This window comes from Haliotis rufescens, unplaced genomic scaffold (genome assembly GCF_023055435.1).
Source record: "Haliotis rufescens isolate VD_foot unplaced genomic scaffold, xgHalRufe1.0.p SCAF_22, whole genome shotgun sequence".
NCBI classification, from domain to species: Eukaryota; Metazoa; Mollusca; class Gastropoda; order Lepetellida; family Haliotidae; genus Haliotis; species Haliotis rufescens.
The window spans coordinates 4,995,078-5,016,468 of NW_025963913.1; the positions used below are offsets into that span (position 1 = coordinate 4,995,078).

At 41.3% G+C, this 21,391-nt stretch overlaps 1 protein-coding gene across 2 annotated transcripts; it reads right to left on the bottom strand.

The window, feature by feature from the left end:
* Positions 1-1,333: 1,333 nt before the first annotated feature.
* LOC124136295 (beta-1,3-galactosyltransferase 5-like) lies at positions 1,334-20,288 on the bottom strand. Of its 2 annotated transcripts, none has more exons than XM_046502179.2 (2): positions 20,216-20,288; positions 1,334-4,166 (listed from the first exon to the last, which is right to left on the bottom strand). In XM_046502179.2, exon 2 carries the CDS (start codon positions 4,096-4,098, stop codon positions 2,920-2,922), a length of 1,179 nt encoding a protein of 392 aa, XP_046358135.2. In that variant the 5' UTR covers positions 4,099-4,166; positions 20,216-20,288; the 3' UTR covers positions 1,334-2,919. The 2 variants fall into 2 exon arrangements, with proteins under 2 accessions (XP_046358135.2, XP_046358134.2); XM_046502178.2 differs by lacking the exon at positions 20,216-20,288 and adding an exon at positions 13,622-13,790 and having other exon boundaries at positions 1,335-4,166.
* Between the last annotated feature and the right edge of the window lie 1,103 nt (positions 20,289-21,391).

Sequence of the window (21,391 nt, forward strand, 5' to 3'; positions counted from 1 at the left end):
AATGCAAGTGATAAAAAGGGGTGGAATCGGATTGGTCAATAAGAAGATCGAACAACGAAATTGAAGCCTAGTTTGGTAAGGGTGGAAACTGGTCTTTCACAGTCAGTTATATAACTCCCTTGCCTCGGATAGTTGCGGATTGTTGAAGGCCCTCTATATATTTCGATATCACACTCGCGTGTCTTTGGCCTCCTAACCAATGCTTACAAGCGTCAATCTGAAGGTCTAGAGGTTGTATTAAATGCAGTGTGTGAAGATCTTTTTCTCTTCATAGACACGACCTCCTCCATGGCCCGACCCGTGAACATCCGGGGTAGAATAGCAACTTCAGCAACCCATGCTTGCCGTAAAAGGTGACTATGCTCGTCGTAAGAGGCGACTAACGGGCTCGGGTGGTCAGGCTCGCTGACCTGGTTGAAGCAATCCATCGATCCTGATTGCATGGATCGATGCTCATGATATCAATAGCGTGTATGGCCACCATGTGCGTTGACAACTGCCACACAACGCCACATCGATTCATCTGCACAAAAACGGGTGTTATCTGAAGACAATACGTGGCCATTACTGTTTAAATACACAATAAGGGCCCACAATGATAACTGGTCAAAATGTTAAAATTTTAGGATTGTGAAGTTTTTAATTTGGTTCAGTATATAATGTATCCACTTTCACGTCGACTTACTTATAAAAATACAACCGTTACAATGTCTAAAATATTACCCATATCTTCAATTAGCTAAACATTTTGTTCCATATCGGTTAGATATGATAGTTCAATATTCATTATAACTGTGTACATATAATTATTGACCTGGAAATCGTTAATGACTAAAGTATCTTTTATTTGGCGAACTGTGGCAACTCAAACGACTGAACCTGTGTCTCCCTTCTGTTGCTATGTTGGTTTGTTGTTTAACGCCGCAGTCAGCAATATCCCAGCTATATGACTGCGGTCTGGAACTAATCGAGTCTGGACCAAACAATCCAGTGATTGACATTATGAGCACCGATCCACGCAAACCTCACAACCCGATCCCGTTAGTCGCCTGTTAGGTTGGTTGGTTGGTTTGTTGTTTAACGCCGCACTCAGCAATATTCCAGCTATATGACGGCGGTCTGTAAATAATCGAGTCTGGACCAGACAATCCAGTGATTAATATCATGAACATCGATCCACGCAATTGGGATCGATGACATGCATCAACCAAGTCAGCGAGCTTGACCACCCGATCCCGTTAGTCGCCTTTTACGACAAGCATAGTCACCTTTTACGGCAAGCATGGGTTGCTGAAGACCTATTCTCTTCGCGGGTCGGTGAAGAATGTACTCTACCAAGACATGTCCTACATTCAGCACATGTTCAAGAAAAGAGCAGAATAGCTTAACTGAACATTTGCTGAATTTCAAGAAGTTGAAGATTTTCCTTTTAACCAGATGACACGATTCTTGTAACAAAATATACTTGCTCTATTTCCCATTGAAATGCCATAAATATAATCTCCCAAATCGAAAGTTGTAAGAACAAAATGGAAACGCAGACACTTTCAATTCAATACATACGCACATACATTTTGTTATCACAGGATATCCTGTTCAAACAACTTCGATAACGCATTGCAAATGTACTGGTTGAAACTCGGCCCTGAGCCACCTTCCCACTAACCATCTAAAGCTTATGCAATGTTATATTACCTTGATGAGTATTCGAAACGGATTAGGGCCAGGCTTATAAGATTATCTCTCTCCAGATTAGGCCTTGTGTATTAGTATGTGTGCAAGGAGCAAGGAGTTAATAAGTTGAACCAACGCAAAACGAGTTTGAGATAAATAGACGGTGCACGGAATTTGGGCAAACATAGTTTGGTTTGTTACAGAGAGTGTGTGCATGTTGTGCACGTGCAGGTTATGACGATGAAATTGACTACGCTCCCGTGGACACACGTGTTTCTCATAAGACTACTGAAAGGTGACAAGTCGATAATTGAAGTCTCTAACAGTCGTTTGACAGAAGTTAATTACGAACAAAAAACATGTCAAAGCTATGATTATCCAGTCATGTCAATATAAATCCAACTGCAAACACGGACGTAAATCTCCTGCAAACACGGACGTTTGTTGCCTCTGTCAATGATGAGAATCACATATTACTCCTTTGTGGTGTTATAACCATTTATGAAAACGCTATGTTCCCTCAAGATTCACAAATTCTCCATCCATGAGTTATGTACATTAATATCAACAGCTTTCCCTGTGTATTCATCAAGGTGAACAACATGAACTATGGCTAAATATATTATCATTGACTCGCCAATTAATAGTATAACTTGTTTACGGATGTTCTTGAGAAATGCGCTGGTTCAGAAAAAAATACCCACGTGAATGGAGGTGATTTGCAAAGAAAGAATTCATCAAAGTTGAAAACCGACGAATTCACTGACAGGATACGTGTTTCTTTCCTCAAAACATTATTCTAAATAATGTTATCACACAATTACCAGAACATAGTGCTTAGACGTCAACATGTTCACATGTATAGTTATTAAGCAGACATTCTGTCCTGTAATCACACAACACGTTACATAGGTTGGAATGATCCGGCTTGCACATACATTGTCCCGAGAAGTATATATTTGTAGTTCTGTCCCTGATATGCTCATCACCGAGAATCAACTTTACTTCAGCAGAATCTAGAGAGGGACTTTCAATAGACGGCTAACGTCTGCAGAAGACAAAAAACGAACTGCTGGGCAAAAGAAAGTATACACTTGAAAATTGGACTTGACCAAAACGCTTCAAACGTTATAAAACTGAAAACAGTCATTTTGAGCCACGGTCAAACATGGGCAGTTTATGACCCGCAGTTAATCTCACCGGTAATGCATACGTAGATTTAGCATTCGTTCTTCTGGATTGCTTCTAGACAGAAGTTACATTCGGAAAGATGTCATTCCACATGGACTCCCAGTTCCTCACTCCCGACATAAACATGGCTCTTTTGATATTCATGTTACTTGTTGCATCCCTTTTATACGAAAAACCGCTGATGAAGTCGGACAAAGTCAGGCCTACTTTCAACGTAAGGATACCAGTGACGTAGACATCGTCCACCCAGAAGTATCGCGCATCTTCAGACGCTTTGTACAGTGATCTTGCGACATCCGGTGACATGACGTAACCAAATCCTTCACAATAATTCGGGAACTTCTGAAAAGGGTACTCGCTTGGGCTGACGTACCATTTAGTTCTGTTGTGCCTCAACGGCCCTTGTCGGTAATACACAGAACAGTATAACAGTCTGTCCTTTGCCCCAGGAAGATGAAAGTAGTCCACCAGATTGTATGTATTAAGCATGGTGTCATCGTCAAGTTTTACAATCAATTTTATTCCCGGGCATTCCTTCAGGATCCAACCTAATGACATTATATGCTTGTAAGTTAGGTTTTTATAGGTGTCTGCAAAATTCCCTTGAACTATATCACCGCGGAGTAAGGATTCGGTTTCAAGGACCTTTTGTAAAGTTTGATTGCTAGTTTCACCGAGCATAAAGACAGTTCGAAAAGACAGACCTCTGACCGTCTTGACCGACCCCCATGTTTTCCTCACCAGCTGTCGCTTGGCAAAATGATCACACCCCGAATGGACAAATATTAGAATGTCTGGGGAACCATCTCTACACGTGCTTGTGGTCAGATGGTAGGCAAAATGATGACGGTTCAGCAGCGGGTCCAATTCATCATCACTGACAATATGACTCCAGTTGAGAATGTCTTTATATATCAATCCTATCTTATCCATAGGCAGATTTTCAAAACGTTGATTCGTTAACAATTTGCTGGCATTCATTATCGTTTTGTGAAGTTCCGAATTCTCCATTTTCATCAAAGGTTTCTTTAAATGAGGGTTGCCAGGCTGATGGCCTTCGTCTCTCAGTTTCCGCCCATATAAGCCATTGTTCAAGACAACCTGCGTCTCATGACGTCGTATAGCCAGCAAAATAACCCAGAAGAACACCGACGTCGCTGTTATCATCCAAAAGAACATGTGCCATCTTCTCAGGAGAAACTTTTGGAACATATTTATTGTGCGTCTGTTCATTATGCCTATATATTAACAGGCATATTCAGACTTCCGGTGTAACAATGGCCATCTGTCAGGGCAGATCGCTGAAATAGATAAATGGTGAAGGAGTACAGGTAATTCGACGTATTACTGCAGAGAGACGATGTTACCTGGAATTACCATGTGACCTGAACTAGAACAGTCTCTGGTCAACAAATATATTTATAAAATAAATCCAAGGTATTTGTAAATGAATTGAATAAACTGGAAAAATATATTTTTAATAAAAAACAATTAATTTTTAAATATTTCTATTGGTACTGAAAGACGTTTTTCATACCTGGTTAACTGAAAAAACCGGATCATAACATATATGTGGAATTACTAGTAGTATATATATGTCGAGTTACTAGTAGTATATATATGTCGAGTAACTAGTAGTATATATATATATATGTCGAGTTACTAGTATATATATATATGTCGAGTTACTAGCAGTATATATATGTCGAGCTACTAGTAGTATATATGTTACAGGAAACAAGTATAATCAGTGATTAAGTCTAATGACTGAAAATTTCAGTGATTATGTCTAATAACTGATTCACTCGGTGGTTATGTCTAATTACTGAAATCTTCAGTAATTAGACATAATCACTGAAATGAACCAAGGGATTTTATACTTGTTTACTGAAAGCATATCCCTGCCTTGTTTTTATAATGTGTGCTAGTTTTGAAATTAGATTAGCTATCAAAGTAAATACAACCTTCTGTAACCAGATACCTTACACAAAAATCACAGAAATAAGCTTAAACAGTTCAATCTTTTATTTCATAAAATGGTATGACGTGAATGGTATGACGTGAATGGTATGACATGAATGGTATGACATGAATGATATGACAAATAGCAGTCAGATGGACACTCAGGAATGTTTGTTTGCACATGAAAGACTTGAATGACATCTAGAATTACATTGCATCTTGGCCTTAAAACATTTGCAGCGATTGGTCTGACACCGTTTACTTCCAACACAATTACACCTTACAAAGCCTTGACCACCACAGACTGAGTCAAGTTGAACCGCTTGACGCAAAGAGCGTTCGATCGGTATTGAAATCGGTATTGAAACTGGACGAACTTAAGTCCTACAGTCCAATCACTGGTGTCATTGTCTCCAAGCCAAGCAACTAGAATGTTTAAATGTCACAGTTCGCCCTCTCTACAGAACCTTGGCTTTGGGGATGTCGAGACTTTCCGTTTGTTTACAGGAGATTGGCTTAGGACAGGACAGCCTTCTCACAAGTTATTATAAAAAGGCAGGGATATGCTTTCAGTAAACAAGTATAAGATCCCTTGGTTCATTTCAGTGATTATGTCTAATTACTGAAGATTTCAGTAATTAGACATAACCACCGAGTGAATCAGTTATTAGACATAATCACTGAAATTTCCAGTTATTAGACTTAATCACTGATTATACTTGTTTCCTGTAACATATATATGTCGAGTTACTAGTAGTATATATATGTCGTGTTTCTAGTAGTATATATATATGTCGAGTTACTAGTAGTATACATATGTCGAGTTATTACTTGTATATATATATGTTTAGTTACCAGGGGAGTCGTAGTTACTACTAGTAGAGTCTCCATTTTAAAACCATACTGATGATACGGATACTGCTGGAATGTGAAGATAATCGTCGATATATCGAGTTAAAAGGAGTTTATAATATAAGGTTTCACTGATTACGAAAATAGTGAAAATTAGCAATAGTGAAATATAGAGAAATATATTTGTTTCCACAGAACACAACGTCGGATGAGTCGATTTGTCGGCAGAGGCGACATTCAGTGCTTTTGTCTCATATATTGAATCCTTAGTGTATGTTTAGGCTTGATATATGGGTTGTCTGATTGTATTCTGTCAGTTATATGACTCGACGGTGTAACAGCTGAAACAGACAACCTAACTACTCTCCTCAAACGATTAATAACACAGCCACAAGCCGTCGCTAACGGCGTTGTCAAAGCTAGAGTTACAAACGATTAATAATAACACTGCCACAAGCCGTCGCTAACGGCGTTGTCAAAGCTACAGTTACAAAACCCGAACAATTATCAGTTAACGTATACGTACATGTAACAAGGTAGGTTTTGAGAACTGATATCTTGGAATTCAACTTGTTGGATTCAGGGCACAATCAGTTGAAAGGTCATGTGTTTGGATATGTATAGTAATGAAATTGTAAGTCTAATGAAATCATTGAACAAGAAAAACAAACATTTAAAAGATGTTTTGACATCATCTGTCGTCTATTATTTCGCCCTCATAATTTAACTACTATGTATGAAAATTCAGAGCTTAACCATCCTAAAAAGACAGCTGTTGAAGCCGTCACACAATTTATTTTATAAACAGATCAAATGATATTCTACACAGCTAGTATAACAAAGTATTTGTTAATATACACATGGAGAAAATGTGCGCACCATATATATATATATATATATATATATATATATATATATATATATATATATATATATATATATATATATATATATATATATACACATATATATATATCTATATATATATATATTTCTAAAGTGTATATATTGTAATAGTATATTATATATTGTTCTGTAACAATTATAATTGTTTCACTGTCCTCTCCTCTTGAAAACATATGCTGTGACCCAGTACTTGCGACCACCTGGAGGAACATACTGTGTTCTTGTACCTCCTGCCCAAGAGGTGTCGGGGGTATCTTGGACTTATGAGATAAATTTCAAATGTAGATTGCAGTGCTTAACTTTTGTCTGAAAACAAATTCGATTGTCAAAAGTCATGTTCTGTAACAGTTATAATTGTTTGACTGTCCTCTCCTCTTAAAAACATATGGTGTGACCCAGTACTTGCGACCACCTGGAGGAACATACTGTGTTCTTGTACCTCCTGCCCAAGAGGTGTCGGGGGTATCTTGGACTTATGAGATAAATTTCAAATGTAGATTGCAGTGCTTAACTTTTGTCCAGTTGAATATATAGTTTGGCATACATTTGTAAACATACACTGGAATTAGTGTGAGAGAATGTGTAGGCATGTATTCACACAAAAAAACACTTGACTTCGAATCATATTGTAACGTTTATTATGTGATTTGTTTCATATGAATTGATGGTCAAATATCGAAACCAATGTATGAATGTTGTTTTAGGCCACTGTCAGCGCCATTCACTGCCAGCCACCCCAACAGTACCCGGGGACGATGACATGTAGGTTATTGGCCATTGCAAAGATCCGATGCTCAATTTAATCGTCTTGGATATTGGGGACCGTTACTGTCCCGGATTCCACGAATCACTTCGAGTTCACGAGGTTACATTACATTGTATGTTTGCAGAGTTCATACAAACATACAAACATAAAAACTGTTACAACTGGGTGCCTGTCTAGTTGTACTGCATGTTACAACTGGGTGCCTGTCTAGTTGTACTGCATGTTACATGAAGGTGCCTGTCTAGTTGTACTGCATATTACATGAGGGTGCCTGTCTAGTTGTACTGCATGTTACAACTGGGTGCCTGTCTAGTTGTACTGCATGTTACAACTGGGTGCCTGTCTAGTTGTACTGCATGTTACAACTGGGTGCCTGTCTAGTTGTACTGCATGTTACAACTGGGTGCCTGTCTAGTTGTACTGTATGTTACATGAGGGTGTCTGTCTAGTTGTACTGCATGTTACATGAGGGTGCCTGTCTAGTTGTACTGCATGTTACAACTGGGTGCCTGTCTAGTTGTACTGCATGTTACATGAGGGTGCCTGTCTAGTTGTACTGCATGTTACATGAAGGTGCCTGTCTAGTTGTACTGCATATTACAACTGGGTGCCTGTCTAGTTGTACTGCATGTTACAACTGGGTGCCTGTCTAGTTGTACTGCATGTTACAACTGGGTGCCTGTCTAGTTGTACTGCATGTTACAACTGGGTGCCTGTCTAGTTGTACTGCATGTTACAACTGGGTGCCTGTCTAGTTGTACTGTATGTTACATGAGGGTGTCTGTCTAGTTGTACTGCATGTTACATGAGGGTGCCTGTCTAGTTGTACTGCATGTTACAACTGGGTGCCTGTCTAGTTGTACTGTATGTTACATGAGGGTGCCTGTCTAGTTGTACTGCATGTTACAACTGGGTGCCTGTCTAGTTGTACTGCATGTTACATGAGGGTGCCTGTCTAGTTGTACTGCATGTTACAACTGGGTGCCTGTCTAGTTGTACTGCATGTTACAACTGGGTGCCTGTCTAGTTGTACTGTATGTTACAACTGGGTGCCTGTCTAGTTGTACTGCATGTTACATGAGGGTGTCTGTCTAGTTGTACTGCATGTTACATGAGGGTGCCTGTCTAGTTATACTGCATGTTACAACTGGGTGCCTGTCTAGTTGTACTGTATGTTACATGAGGGTGCCTGTCTAGTTGTACTGCATGTTACATGAGGGTGCCTGTCTAGTTGTACTGCATGTTACAACTGGGTGCCTGTCTAGTTGTACTGCATGTTACAACTGGGTGCCTGTCTAGTTGTACTGTATGTTACATGAGGGTGCCTGTCTAGTTGTACTGCATGTTACATGAGGGTGCCTGTCTAGTTGTACTGCATGTTACAACTGGGTGCCTGTCTAGTTGTACTGCATGTTACGACTGGGTGCCTGTCTAGTTGTACTGTATGTTACATGAGGGTACCTGTCTAGTTGTACTGCATGTTACATAAGGGTGCCTGTCTAGTTGCACTGCATGTTATAACTGGGTGCCTGTCTAGTTGTACTGCATGTTACATGAGGGTGCCTGTCTAGTTGTACTGTATGTTACATGAGGGTGCCTGTCTAGTTGTACTGCATGTTACATGAGGGTGCCTGTCTAGTTGTACTGCATGTTACAACTGGGTGCCTGTCTAGTTGTACTGCATGTTACGACTGGGTGCCTGTCTAGTTGTACTGTATGTTACATGAGGGTACCTGTCTAGTTGTACTGCATGTTACATAAGGGTGCCTGTCTAGTTGCACTGCATGTTATAACTGGGTGCCTGTCTAGTTGTACTGCATGTTACATGAGGGTGCCTGTCTAGTTGTACTGTATGTTACATGAGGGTGCCTGTCTAGTTGTACTGCATGTCACATGAGGGTGCCTGTCTAGTTATACTGCATGTTACAACTGGGTGCCTGTCTAGTTGTACTGCATGTTACAACTTGGTGCCTGTCTAGTTGTACTGCATGTTACATGAGGGTGCCTGTCTAGTTGTACTGCATGTTACATGAGGGTGCCTGTCTAGTTATACTGTATGTTACATGTGGGTGCCTGTCTAGTTGTACTGCATGTTACAACTGGATGCCTGTCTAGTTGTACTGTATGTAACGTGAGGGTGCCTGTCTAGTTGTACTGCATGTTACAACTGGGTGCCTGTCTAGTTGTACTGCATGTTACATGAGGGTGCCTGTCTAGTTGTACTGTATGTTACATGAGGGTGCCTGTCTAGTTGTACTGCATGTTACATGAGGGTGCCTGTCTAGTTGTACTGCATGTTACATGAGGGTGCCTGTCTAGTTGTACTGCATGTTACATGAGGGTGCCTGTCTAGTTGTACTGCATGTTACAACTGGGTGCCTGTCTAGTTGTACTGCATGTTACAACTGGGTGCCTGTCTAGTTGTACTGCATGTTACATGAGGATGCCTGTCTAGTTGTACTGTATGTTACATGAGGGTGTCTGTCTAGTTGTACTGCATGTTACATGAGGGTGCCTGTCTAGTTGTACTGCATGTTACAACTGGGTGCCTGTCTAGTTGTACTGCATGTTACATAAGGGTGCCTGTCTAGTTGTACTGCATGTTACATGAGGGTGCCTGTCTAGTTGTACTGCATGTTACATGAGGGTGCCTGTCTAGTTGTACTGCATGTTACAACTGGGTGCCTGTCTAGTTGTACTGCATGTTACATGAGGGTGCCTGTCTAGTTGTACTGCATGTTACATGAGGGTGTCTGTCTAGTTGTACTGCATGTTACAACTGGGTGCCTGTCTAGTTGTACTGCATGTTACAACTGGGTGCCTGTCTAGTTGTACTGCATGTTACAACTGGGTGCCTGTCTAGTTGTACTGCATGTTACAACTGGGTGCCTGTCTAGTTGTACTGCATGTTACATGAGGGTGCCTGTCTAGTTGTACTGCATGTTACATGAGGGTGTCTGTCTAGTTGTACTGCATGTTACATGAGGGTGCCTGTCTAGTTGTACTGTATGTTACATGAGGGTGCCTGTCTAGTTGTACTGCATGTTACATGAGGGTGCCTGTCTAGTTGTACTGTATGTTACATGAGGGTGTCTGTCTAGTTGTACTGCATGTTACATGAGGGTGCCTGTCTAGTTGTACTGTATGTTACATGAGGGTGCCTGTCTAGTTGTACTGCATGTTACATGAGGGTGCCTGTCTAGTTGTACTGTATGTTACAACTGGGTGCCTGTCTAGTTGTACTGTATGTTACATGAGGGTGCCTGTCTAGTTGTACTGCATGTTACATGAGGGTGCCTGTCTAGTTGTACTGTATGTTACATGAGGGTGTCTGTCTAGTTGTACTGTATGTTACATGAGGGTGCCTGTCTAGTTGTACTGTATGTTACATGAGGGTACCTGTCTAGTTGTACTGTATGTTACATGAGGGTGCCTGTCTAGTTATACTGCATGTTACATGAGGGTGCCTGTCTAGTTGTACTGTATGTTACATGAGGGTGCCTGTCTAGTTGTACTGTATGTTACATGAGGGTGCCTGTCTAGTTGTACTGTATGTTACATGTTGGTGCCTGTCTAGTTGTACTGTATGTTACATGAGGGTGCCTGTCTAGTTGTACTGCATGTTACAACTGGATGCCTGTCTAGTTGTACTGCATGTTACATGAGGGTGCCTGTCTAGTTGTACTGCATGTTACAACTGGATGCCTGTCTAGTTGTACTGTATGTTACATGAGGGTACCTGTCTAGTTGTACTGCATGTTACAACTGGGTGCCTGTCTAGTTGTACTGCATGTTACAACTGGATGCCTGTCTAGTTATACTGCATGTTACAACTGGGTGCCTGTCTAGTTGTACTGCATGTTACAACTGGGTGCCTGTCTAGTTGTACTGCATGTTACATGAGGGTGCCTGTCTAGTTGTACTGTATGTTACATGAGGGTGCCTGTCTAGTTGTACTGTATGTTACATGAGGGTACCTGTCTAGTTGTACTGCATGTTACAACTGGGTGCCTGTCTAGTTGTACTGCATGTTACATGTGGGTGCCTGTCTAGTTGTACTGTATGTTACATGAGGGTACCTGTCTAGTTGTACTGTATGTTACATGAGGGTGCCTGTCTAGTTGTACTGCATGTTACATGAGGGTGCCTGTCTAGTTGTACTGCATGTTACATGAGGGTGCCTGTCTAGTTGAACTGTATGTTACATGAGGGTGCCTGTCTAGTTGTACTGTATGTTACATGAGGGTACCTGTCTAGTTGTACTGCATGTTACAACTGGGTGCCTGTCTAGTTGTACTGTATGTTACATGAGGGTGCCTGTCTAGTTGTACTGTATGTTACATGAGGGTGCCTGTCTAGTTGTACTGTATGTTACATGAGGGTGCCTGTCTAGTTGTACTGTATGTTACATGTGGGTGCCTGTCTAGTTGTACTGCATGTTACATGAGGGGACCGTTACTGTCCCGGATTTCACGAATCACTTCGAGTTCACGAGGTTACATTACATTGTATGTTTGCAGAGTTCATACAAACATAGAAACATAAAAACTGTTACAACTGGGTGCCTGTCTAGTTGTACTGCATGTTACAACTGGGTGCCTGTCTAGTTGTACTGCATGTTACATGAAGGTGCCTGTCTAGTTGTACTGCATGTTACAACTGGGTGCCTGTCTAGTTGTACTGCATGTTACAACTGGGTGCCTGTCTAGTTGTACTGTATGTAACATGAGGGTGCCTGTCTAGTTGTACTGCATGTTACAACTGGGTGCCTGTCTAGTTGTACTGCATGTTACATGAAGGTGCCTGTCTAGTTGTACTGCATGTTACAACTGGGTGCCTGTCTAGTTGTACTGCATGTTACATGAAGGTGCCTGTCTAGTTGTACTGCATGTTACAACTGGGTGCCTGTCTAGTTGTACTGTATGTAACATGAGGGTGCCTGTCTAGTTGTACTGCATGTTACAACTGGGTGCCTGTCTAGTTATACTGTATGTTACAACTGGGTGCCTGTCTAGTTGTACTGTATGTTACATGAAGGTGCCTGTCTAGTTGTACTGCATGTTACAACTGGGTGCCTGTCTAGTTGTACTGCATGTTACATGAAGGTGCCTGTCTAGTTGTACTGCATGTTACAACTGGGTGCCTGTCTAGTTGTACTGTATGTAACATGAGGGTGCCTGTCTAGATGTACTGTATGTAACATGAGGGTGCCTGTCTAGTTGTACTGCATGTTATAAATGGGTGCGCATGGCAAAGAACAGAAATTGGCAACCTGTGTCTGGTGTTGAAAATACACATCTTGCTGAGACAAACAATAAAGACACATCGGTACGGTGGGGAAAACTGTCTGGTTGCTTATTTTTTTTCCTCCAAAAAAATAAAAGCTCGAAAACTGCTGAATTTATTATGTAGCAGTTGAAAGTGTTTTATCGAAACTGTCATGTGACTTTTGGCCTATTTTTGGGAGAATAAAAAGGCTAAGTGCAGAACACGCGAAACAGTTGTACGTCCCTAGGTTTATTGTTAAACAGTCGGATTAAACAGTAAGTCTATTTGAGCTGCTATAATCCCACATCAAGCTGACACGCCGTGATGTCACTAGAGTATTGTTCAAAGCGGCGTTAGACCCATGACACTCACTACATGTATTTGAGCTATCTTTCTTTTGTAATGTAATGGTTGTTTAGCAAGGTGATATCGGACTGATGAAAATCCACATCAACCTACTGCATATTGCTAAATCAATCAACTAATATTGAAAGAGGTTTTAGTCAATATTTGCTACACGAAATAACACGTTTCACATTGACATGTAGAAGAACCGCGAAGCAGAACAACGCGAAGATAGGTGTGCGACGTCGATTACTATTCATACGGACCATACGTACATACGGACCATGCCGTACATACGGACCACTGTTACGATCAACCGTTCAGGTTCCGGAGCTTAGCGGGCCATGTTCGGCAGTCTGCGGTCCATGTCCCATCTAGATATTGTTAGTGTTTATTTTGTTTCTTGTTTAACGCCGCGCTAAGACATATTCTACCTATATGACGGCTGTCTGTAAATAATCGAGTCTGGACCAGAAAATCAAGTGATTGTCATCACGAGCATCGATCAAGGCAATTGGCATCAACCAAGGCCATTTTAGTCTATTTAGTCGCCTCTTGTGACAAACATACGTTGCTTCTGACCTGTATTCTGAGCCTGTGTTCCCACGGGTTTGGTGGCATCAGTGCCTTGACATTATACAAGCCTTGAGTACTTACGTGTGGTGTATTTCAGTCGCAGTCAGGTCGTCGTGCGCTCTCACACACCGCCGGCGATTCACGGACATGAAAACCCGGTGATGAACTGTGACATGTAACCTTGTCAGCCGAGAGTCTGTATCGACATCACTGCAGATGGCGAGATGTGGCTAAGTCCGTTTATTTGTTCGCTTGCAGCTACATCGATTGTGAATGTAGGATATGTATATTGTAACGGTCGATGGTATATACTACATACATACAGCGGAGACATGATGGGTTGTGAAGGTATAGCTATGAAGTGTTAATGTACACGTGGGATTTGGTCATGTATGAGTGAGTGAACTTGATAAATAATTGCTGTTTTACGTCGCATGCCAGCTGTATAAGGCCTTTATTTATGAGCCATGCATTCAGCTTGATCACACATTGCGCCAACTCCTTCTACATTTTAGATTTTTGGGGTATCGGGGACCTTTTCCTACCCGGAATCCATCCGGGGGTACCTTTCGAGGTTGGCCGAGATTAACATGTTTGCGAACCGTTTTCTAGCTATGAATCTATACAGTTACGTTTTCAGATGTATTCTATTGTTGTTGTTTTTTTTGTATTAGTGGGGGTATTGTAGGTTCATGCTTGAACATATAAATATTAATTAATGACGAGATCGGTGTCGAGTTATACATGGCTGATTGTAGATAGATGTCGAGTTATACATGACTGATTGTAGATAGATGTCGAGTTATACACGGTTGACTGTGGATAGATGTCGAGTTATACACGGTTGATTGTAGATAGGTGTCGAGAGGTACATGGGTGATTGTGGGAAGGTGTCGAGTTCTACATGGCTGATTACAGATAGATGTCGAGTTATACATGACTGATTGTAGATAGATGTCGAGTTATACAAGGTTGACTGTGGATAGATGTCGAGTTATACACGGTTGATTGTAGATAGGTGCCAAGAGGTACATTGGTGATTGTGGGTAGGTGTTGAGGTATACATGGCTGATTGTAGATAGATGTCGAGTTATACACGGATGATTGTAGATAGGTGTCAAGAGGTACATGGGTGATTGTGGGTAGGTGTCGAGGTATACATGGCTGATTGTAGATAGATGTCGAGTTATACACGGATGATTGTAGATAGGTGCCAAGAGGTACATGGGTGATTGTGGGTAGGTGTCGAGGTATACATGGCTGATTGTAGATAGATGTCGAGTTATACACGGATGATTGTAGATAGGTGTCAAGAGGTACATGGGTGGTTGTGGGTAGGTGTCGAGGTATACATGGCCAATTGTAGATAGACGTCGAGTTATATACGCTTGGTTGTAAATAGGTGTCAAGAGGTCCTTGGGTGATTGTAGGTAAGTGTCGACTTTCCTGATGCTGATGTTTGACTGTGCTGATGCTGATATTTGATGTTTGACTGCGCTGATGCTGATGTTTGACTGTGCTGATACTGATGTTTGATTTTGACTATGCTGATACTGATGTTTGACTGTCCTGATGCTGATGTTTGATTATGTTGATGTTTGACTGTGCTGATGTTTGACTGTCCTGATGATGTTGTTTGACTGTCCTGATGCTGATGTTTGACTGTCCTGATTCAGATGTTTGATTGTGTTGTTATTTGACTGTCCTGATGCAGATGTTTGATTGTGCTGATGCTGATGTTTGATTGTGTTGATGCTGATGTTTGACTGTGCTGATGCTGATCTTCGATTGTGTTGTTGTTTGACTGTCCTGATGCTGATGTTTGACTGTGCTGATGCTGATGTTTGATTGTGCTGATGCTGATGTTTGATTGTTGAGATGCTGATGTTTTGATTGTGCTGATGCTGATGTTTTATTGTGTTGATGCTGATGTTTGACTGTGCTGATGCTGATGTTTCATTGTGCTGATGTTTGACTGTGCTGATGCTGATGTTTGACTGTCCTGATCCTGATGTTTGACTGTCCTTATGATGATATTTGACTGTCCTGATGCTGACGTTTGATTGTGTTGTTATTTGACTGTCCTGATGCTGATGTTTGATTATGTTGATGTTTGACTGTGCTGATGCTGATGTTTGACTGTCCTGATGATGTTGTTTGACTGTCCTGATGCTGATGTTTGACTGTCCTGATTCAGATGTTTGATTGTGTTGTTATTTGACTGTCCTGATGCTGATGTTTGACTGTGCTGATGCTTGATTGTTGAGATGCTGATGTTTGACTGTGCTGATGCTTGATTGTTGAGATGCTGATGTTTGATTGTGCTGATGCTGATGTTTTATTGTGTTGATGCTGATGTTTGACTGTGCTGATGCTGATGTTTCATTGTGCTGATGTTTGACTGTCCTGATGCTGACGTTTGATTGTGTTGTTATTTGACTGTCCTGATGCTGATGTTTCATTGTGCTGATGCTGATGTTTGACTGTGCTGATGCTGATGTTTGACTGTGCTGATGCTTGATTGTTGAGATGCTGATGTTTGATTGTGCTGATGCTGATGTTTTATTGTGTTGATGCTGATGTTTGACTGTGCTGATGCTGATGTTTCATTGTGCTGATGTTTGACTGTCCTTATGCTGATATTTGACTGTCCTGATGCTGACGTTTGATTGTGTTGTTATTTGACTGTCCTGATGCTGATGTTTGATTGTGTTATTTGACTGTCCTGATGCTGATGTTTGACTGTCCTGATACTGATGTTTGACTGTCCTGATGCTGATGTTTGACTGTACTGATGTTTGTAATGATGCTGAAATGCTACTACTTATCTGAACGTCAACATACTCACGAGACGTCAATATTAATCAATATCAAAGTGTACTGTTGAGCTTACCCTCAGTTCCTGTAGGCAGTCGAAGACGTATTTATTAACCCAACACTTACAATTGTCAACATTCTGACATCGAACACAAAGTTTGACAGATTGTATGCATTGACAGTTAACGAGATTCTACTGTTGGTACCACGCGCCCCAAATCGATGGGTTAGCCGTGAATGCATACAGTTTTATGATATAGACGAGACATACCGAAATACATTATTAGAAATACGCTTTGTAATATAAAAGGGTTATCCAGAAAGAGTACAAATACTAAAAAAAAAGCATAAAGCCAAAACAGGTTCATTTAGACAGATCAAGGATTATCAACTTACAGGCCAGTGAGTCTACTCACAATGCGGATGTATTTTCAGATAAAGACCTTAAGAAAACTATTAAAGACATCACAAGATCAAGCAGCTAGCAAGGAAGAGGCAACCTAACTTTGACCAGGTGTTGCAGCTTTTCCAGAGAGCTGTCCAACACTCAGCACATTAAAGAATTAAATTCATATTGACATGGGTGATTGATGGGATTTGACAGCTGTAGGCGGCAGCTCGTTGGTTAATTGTTTGTGTAAGATACAGATAAATAGCCGGTCTGAATAGTCACTGCAGTCAGAAAAAAACATGTTGCATATATATTTTAGTTTGTAAACTGAGGGGCAGAAGAAAGGATACCGAATTTGTTTCAATGTAATTGAAAATCGAAACTGTTATTGATTTCATTATTTCTATTTTAGCATCACTTATTCATGCCACAGTTTGTAAATAGTAATCTGTTGCTGGGTAATTTTGTGTAAACATAAATTGGTTCAATGAAGACAGGGGTAAGAAATGAATCTGCATCCATATGACCCCTACCATCTTTGAAACGTTGTACATTTGTGCCGAAAAAAAAGTAAATTAATTTATTTTCAAAGTTAAGATGTCTAAGACACCCACGAGCAGTTACGTATTATGCGAATTGTTTATGTATTTTTATATACTCATAAAAAAGAAACGCACAGGTAGAGTTTTAGTAAATTTAATGTACCTAATAAAGTCGATATATTTAATTTAATATCATAGACAAAAATATGAAATTTTGGAACACGATAGTCACATGTTGCGCTGAACTCAGTATCTCGCGTGACCGCCCCGGGAAGCAATCACGGCTCTGCATCTCCTCGGAACTGATTGGATAAGTGTACGAATTCTGTCCTGTGGAATTCTGCGCCATTCTGCTTGTAACGCGTTGGCCAGTTGTGGGAGTGTCTGCGACGTGTTCTGACGTTGACGTACACGTCGATCGAGTTCATATCAGAGATGTTCGATTGGGTTGAGATCTGGAGATCTCGACGGCCAGGGCAAAACGAAGGAACTACCACTACCACGAGTTACGAATGCTATAACTTGCACGTGGTTTTTGCTTTACTGTTTTCCTCCATGACAAGTGTGAAAGCAAAGCCGTTTAAGACATTTTAAATCGACAATGGCTGCGTTTTGACGCACCGTTTGTCGAATAACAGGTCACCAACATTTTCCAATAACATATATCCAATTTATATACTGTTTTTTTTTGTAACGTCAGGTTCAATGAACTACACTCTGCCTGTGCGTTTCTTTTTTTTGAAGAGGGTATGTCAGATCTTGTATTGAGTACCATCCATCACGTTATGCCAGGTCAACTCTTCATGGACAGAGCTGTGCCTACATGGACTGAGACCCAGCACAGGAACCTTGTCTAGATGTAGGACACAGAAGAAGAAGGATGTCCATATACGTGTTTCGGATGTGTTCTAGTTCAGACTGGAGCAGTTTTGAGCAGTTTTATATACTGTTTCGTATACTGGATTCTAGCGCTATATAAATCCAAAATTACATATTTATATATATCGTGTGCGTGCGCGCGTGCGTGCAGTTAGGGTAATTGTTAAAAGATACATTGATCGGTACAGGAAATATAGTAGTACAATATAGTAGTTTTGAGTGCCTTACATGAAACGTGATAGGTGGCTGTTCCACAAAGTGATCGTCGAAGCACTTCTACTATCCTAACCCTATGTTAAAGTGTTGGAGTTACGATCATCTTAGCAGCAAGATTGCTTTGAGGAGGGTTTCATCAGTGTGGCGCTGGAGTGGTGTTCAAGGGTTTCATCGGTGTGGCGCTGGAGTGGTGTTCCAGGGTTTCATCAGTGTGGTGTTGAAGGGTTTCATCAGCGTGGTGTTGAAGGGTTTCATCAGTGTGGTGTTCCAGGGTTTCATCAGTGTGGTGTTCAAGGGTTTCATCAGTGTGGTGTTCAAGGGTTTCATCAGTGTGGTGTTCAATGGTTTCGTCAGTGTGGTGTTCAAGGGTTTCATCAGTGTGGTGTTCAAGGGTTTCATCAGTGTGGTGATCAAGGGTTTCATCAGTGTGGTGTTCAAGGGTTTCATCAGTGTGGTGTTGAAGGGTTTCATCAGTGTGGTGTTCAAGGGTTTCATCAGTGTGGTGTTCAAGGGTTTCATCAGTGTGGTGTTCAAGGGTTTCATCATTGTTGTGTTCATGAGTTTCATCAGTGTGTCGTTCAGGGGTTTAATCAGTCTGTTGTTCAAGGGTTTCATCAGTGTGGTGTTTAAGGGTTTCATCAATGTGGTGTTCAAGGGTTTCATCAGTGTGGTGTTCCAGGGTTTCATCAGTGTGGTGTTCAAGGGTTTAACCAGTGTGGTGTTCAAGGGTTTCATCAGTGTGGTGTTCCAGAGTTTCATCAGTGTGGTGTTCCAAGGTTTCATCAGTGTGGTGCTAATGTCCACAGAGGTGTTAAGCCCAACTCACTCTCTCCGCCGACACTGCGCGGTCATCATTAGAGAGCATACGAAGCGTCAGTAAAAGACTCGTGTCGAAAGCATATAATCGATATTTTGCGATTTCCACTGTGTTGTGTTTCTCCAAACATCGCCCGAGTCTGTGTGCGCCGTGCACTACGTATTACGTTCCGTTGCTCAAAAGTACCCCGTATCGCGGTATGGTATCTGGAAGTCTTCGACATAACGATATACGATGGTCAGGTCGTTGACCTAGGTGGCGTGTGTACAACACAGGCCTTGACTAGCGGCACGCACCATCTGGCGCAGCCACTGAATAACGGTACTTATGTGAACGTGTCGAGAAGAGTAGCAAGCCCCACCGCCAGTAGAGGAGAACGAGCGTTGTGTAGTGTAGCGCGGCTATGTAGACTGGTGTAGGCACGGAGTAGAATACACAGTGTCGAACTGAATGTTTTCGGTCGACGAGACAGTGGAGTACAGAGTGTCAAACAGCGTCACCTGGGGAGGATACATCCCAGGCTGCTGCGCTCTAGACGGTTAACGATCACACTATCGTCTCATCCTACCGGGTACCCATACACAGCTCTGAATGGACACATATGTCCAACAATCACTTGACTAAGGCGACACCACATGTATCACATGTGCTTCAGTGTGGTGCACGAAAGAAGCCCTAGAAACTCCCAGGAGTCAAGCGGTCACCATCTCGCGACCAACGTTGCTGCCGGATTTGTGACCCACGAACCATCACGTCTAGTGCATTATAGTGTAGCGTAGTGCACCGCAGTGTGATTCAGGCTGGTAGCAGACGTGGCGTGGCAGTCTTCTACTGTATAGCACTTCATTCAATACACCACTCGACAGTAATGCTCAGTGAAGACCTGCTTTCGCTGTTTCATGTATCATTGTTCATACAAGTCACATGGCCCTACGTAGATCGAAACTACCCATCTTCAATATCCGAAACTCGACTATTAAAACTAATACGTCGACATCATCCTTGTAACTTACCTCACCAACCACCTCCACAGCATCCCCAACGTCCACCAGCGACCTTCACCTGACATATATCTGGTATATGACCACATCGATCCGAGCAACTGTTAACCGAGCTGTTGAGGTATTGACATACTTGATACTTAATGTTCATAATGACCTGGCCATTGTCACCAGTCAGTTCTCTGTCTAGCATGAAGGTACGACATAAAACTTTATGTCATAAAGTGTATTAACCTTCTGCTGTTTATCTGTCTACGGACACACTAGTCCAGTGTAGAAATAGGAGGAAATAATCACCAGTATAACTCATACATTATTTTCAAAATCATTCTAAAAAACTTGGCATTTATAACTGAGGGATTGACTTACTCTAGTCAGGAGCGTCGGCTCGTAAAGTTGTCATTAACATATTGACAAATAGGTCTATGAAACGAATCAGTATTAATTTATTAATTCAATAGTTAGGCGTGTTCATATCCGTCGGTTTAATTTCAGAGGTAATACGGATGGATGATATGTTTTGTTTGTTGGTTTGTTGTTTAACGACGCACTCAGAAATATTCTAGCTATATGACGGCGGTGAATGGGTACCCGGTAGGATGAGATGGTAATGTGGCTGGTAACAATCTAACAGACTGCTTGGGTTGAATACTCCCAGAGAGCTGAGATAGAAATCGAGTTCACACTGATCCATTGACCGGGGTAATAGTAGTGTAGCGCTGCGAGCATCTACTTGTTATCGATGCACATATTATTATCATTTTTATTATTAATTAAATGTTTGTGAAGTAGCCACGTCAACGTTCCAATTTTCTTGTTTTCAGCAAATATAGTACTTGACAGTAAGTACCGTTGGGATTGCTTGTTTTCTCCTATGCGTGTCGTAGGAAGCGATAACCTATCGAGTGGATTAGATTGGTCTATAGCGTGACAACGTACTCCGACGGCATGGAACGATGTTCACAATATCAATCACCGGTTGTAAGAATCCAAACTAGAGCCAAATTAAATCTGGATTGTTAGGTCTGCACGTTTTACAGACTCACGTCATATTGCATGGATATTGCTGAGTGCGGCGTCAAACAGAAAACAAACAAATAAACCCGTCTATCACAATACATTTCTAAGAATTGTTGATGAAAATATTTATTCATCAGAAGAATAATTAACTAAACTGATCAACGTTTC

Coding starts and splice junctions, on each gene's coding strand:
- LOC124136295 (XM_046502179.2), bottom strand. CDS start 4,098: ATGAACAGACGCACAATAAATATGTTCCAAAAGTTTCTCCTGAGAAGA.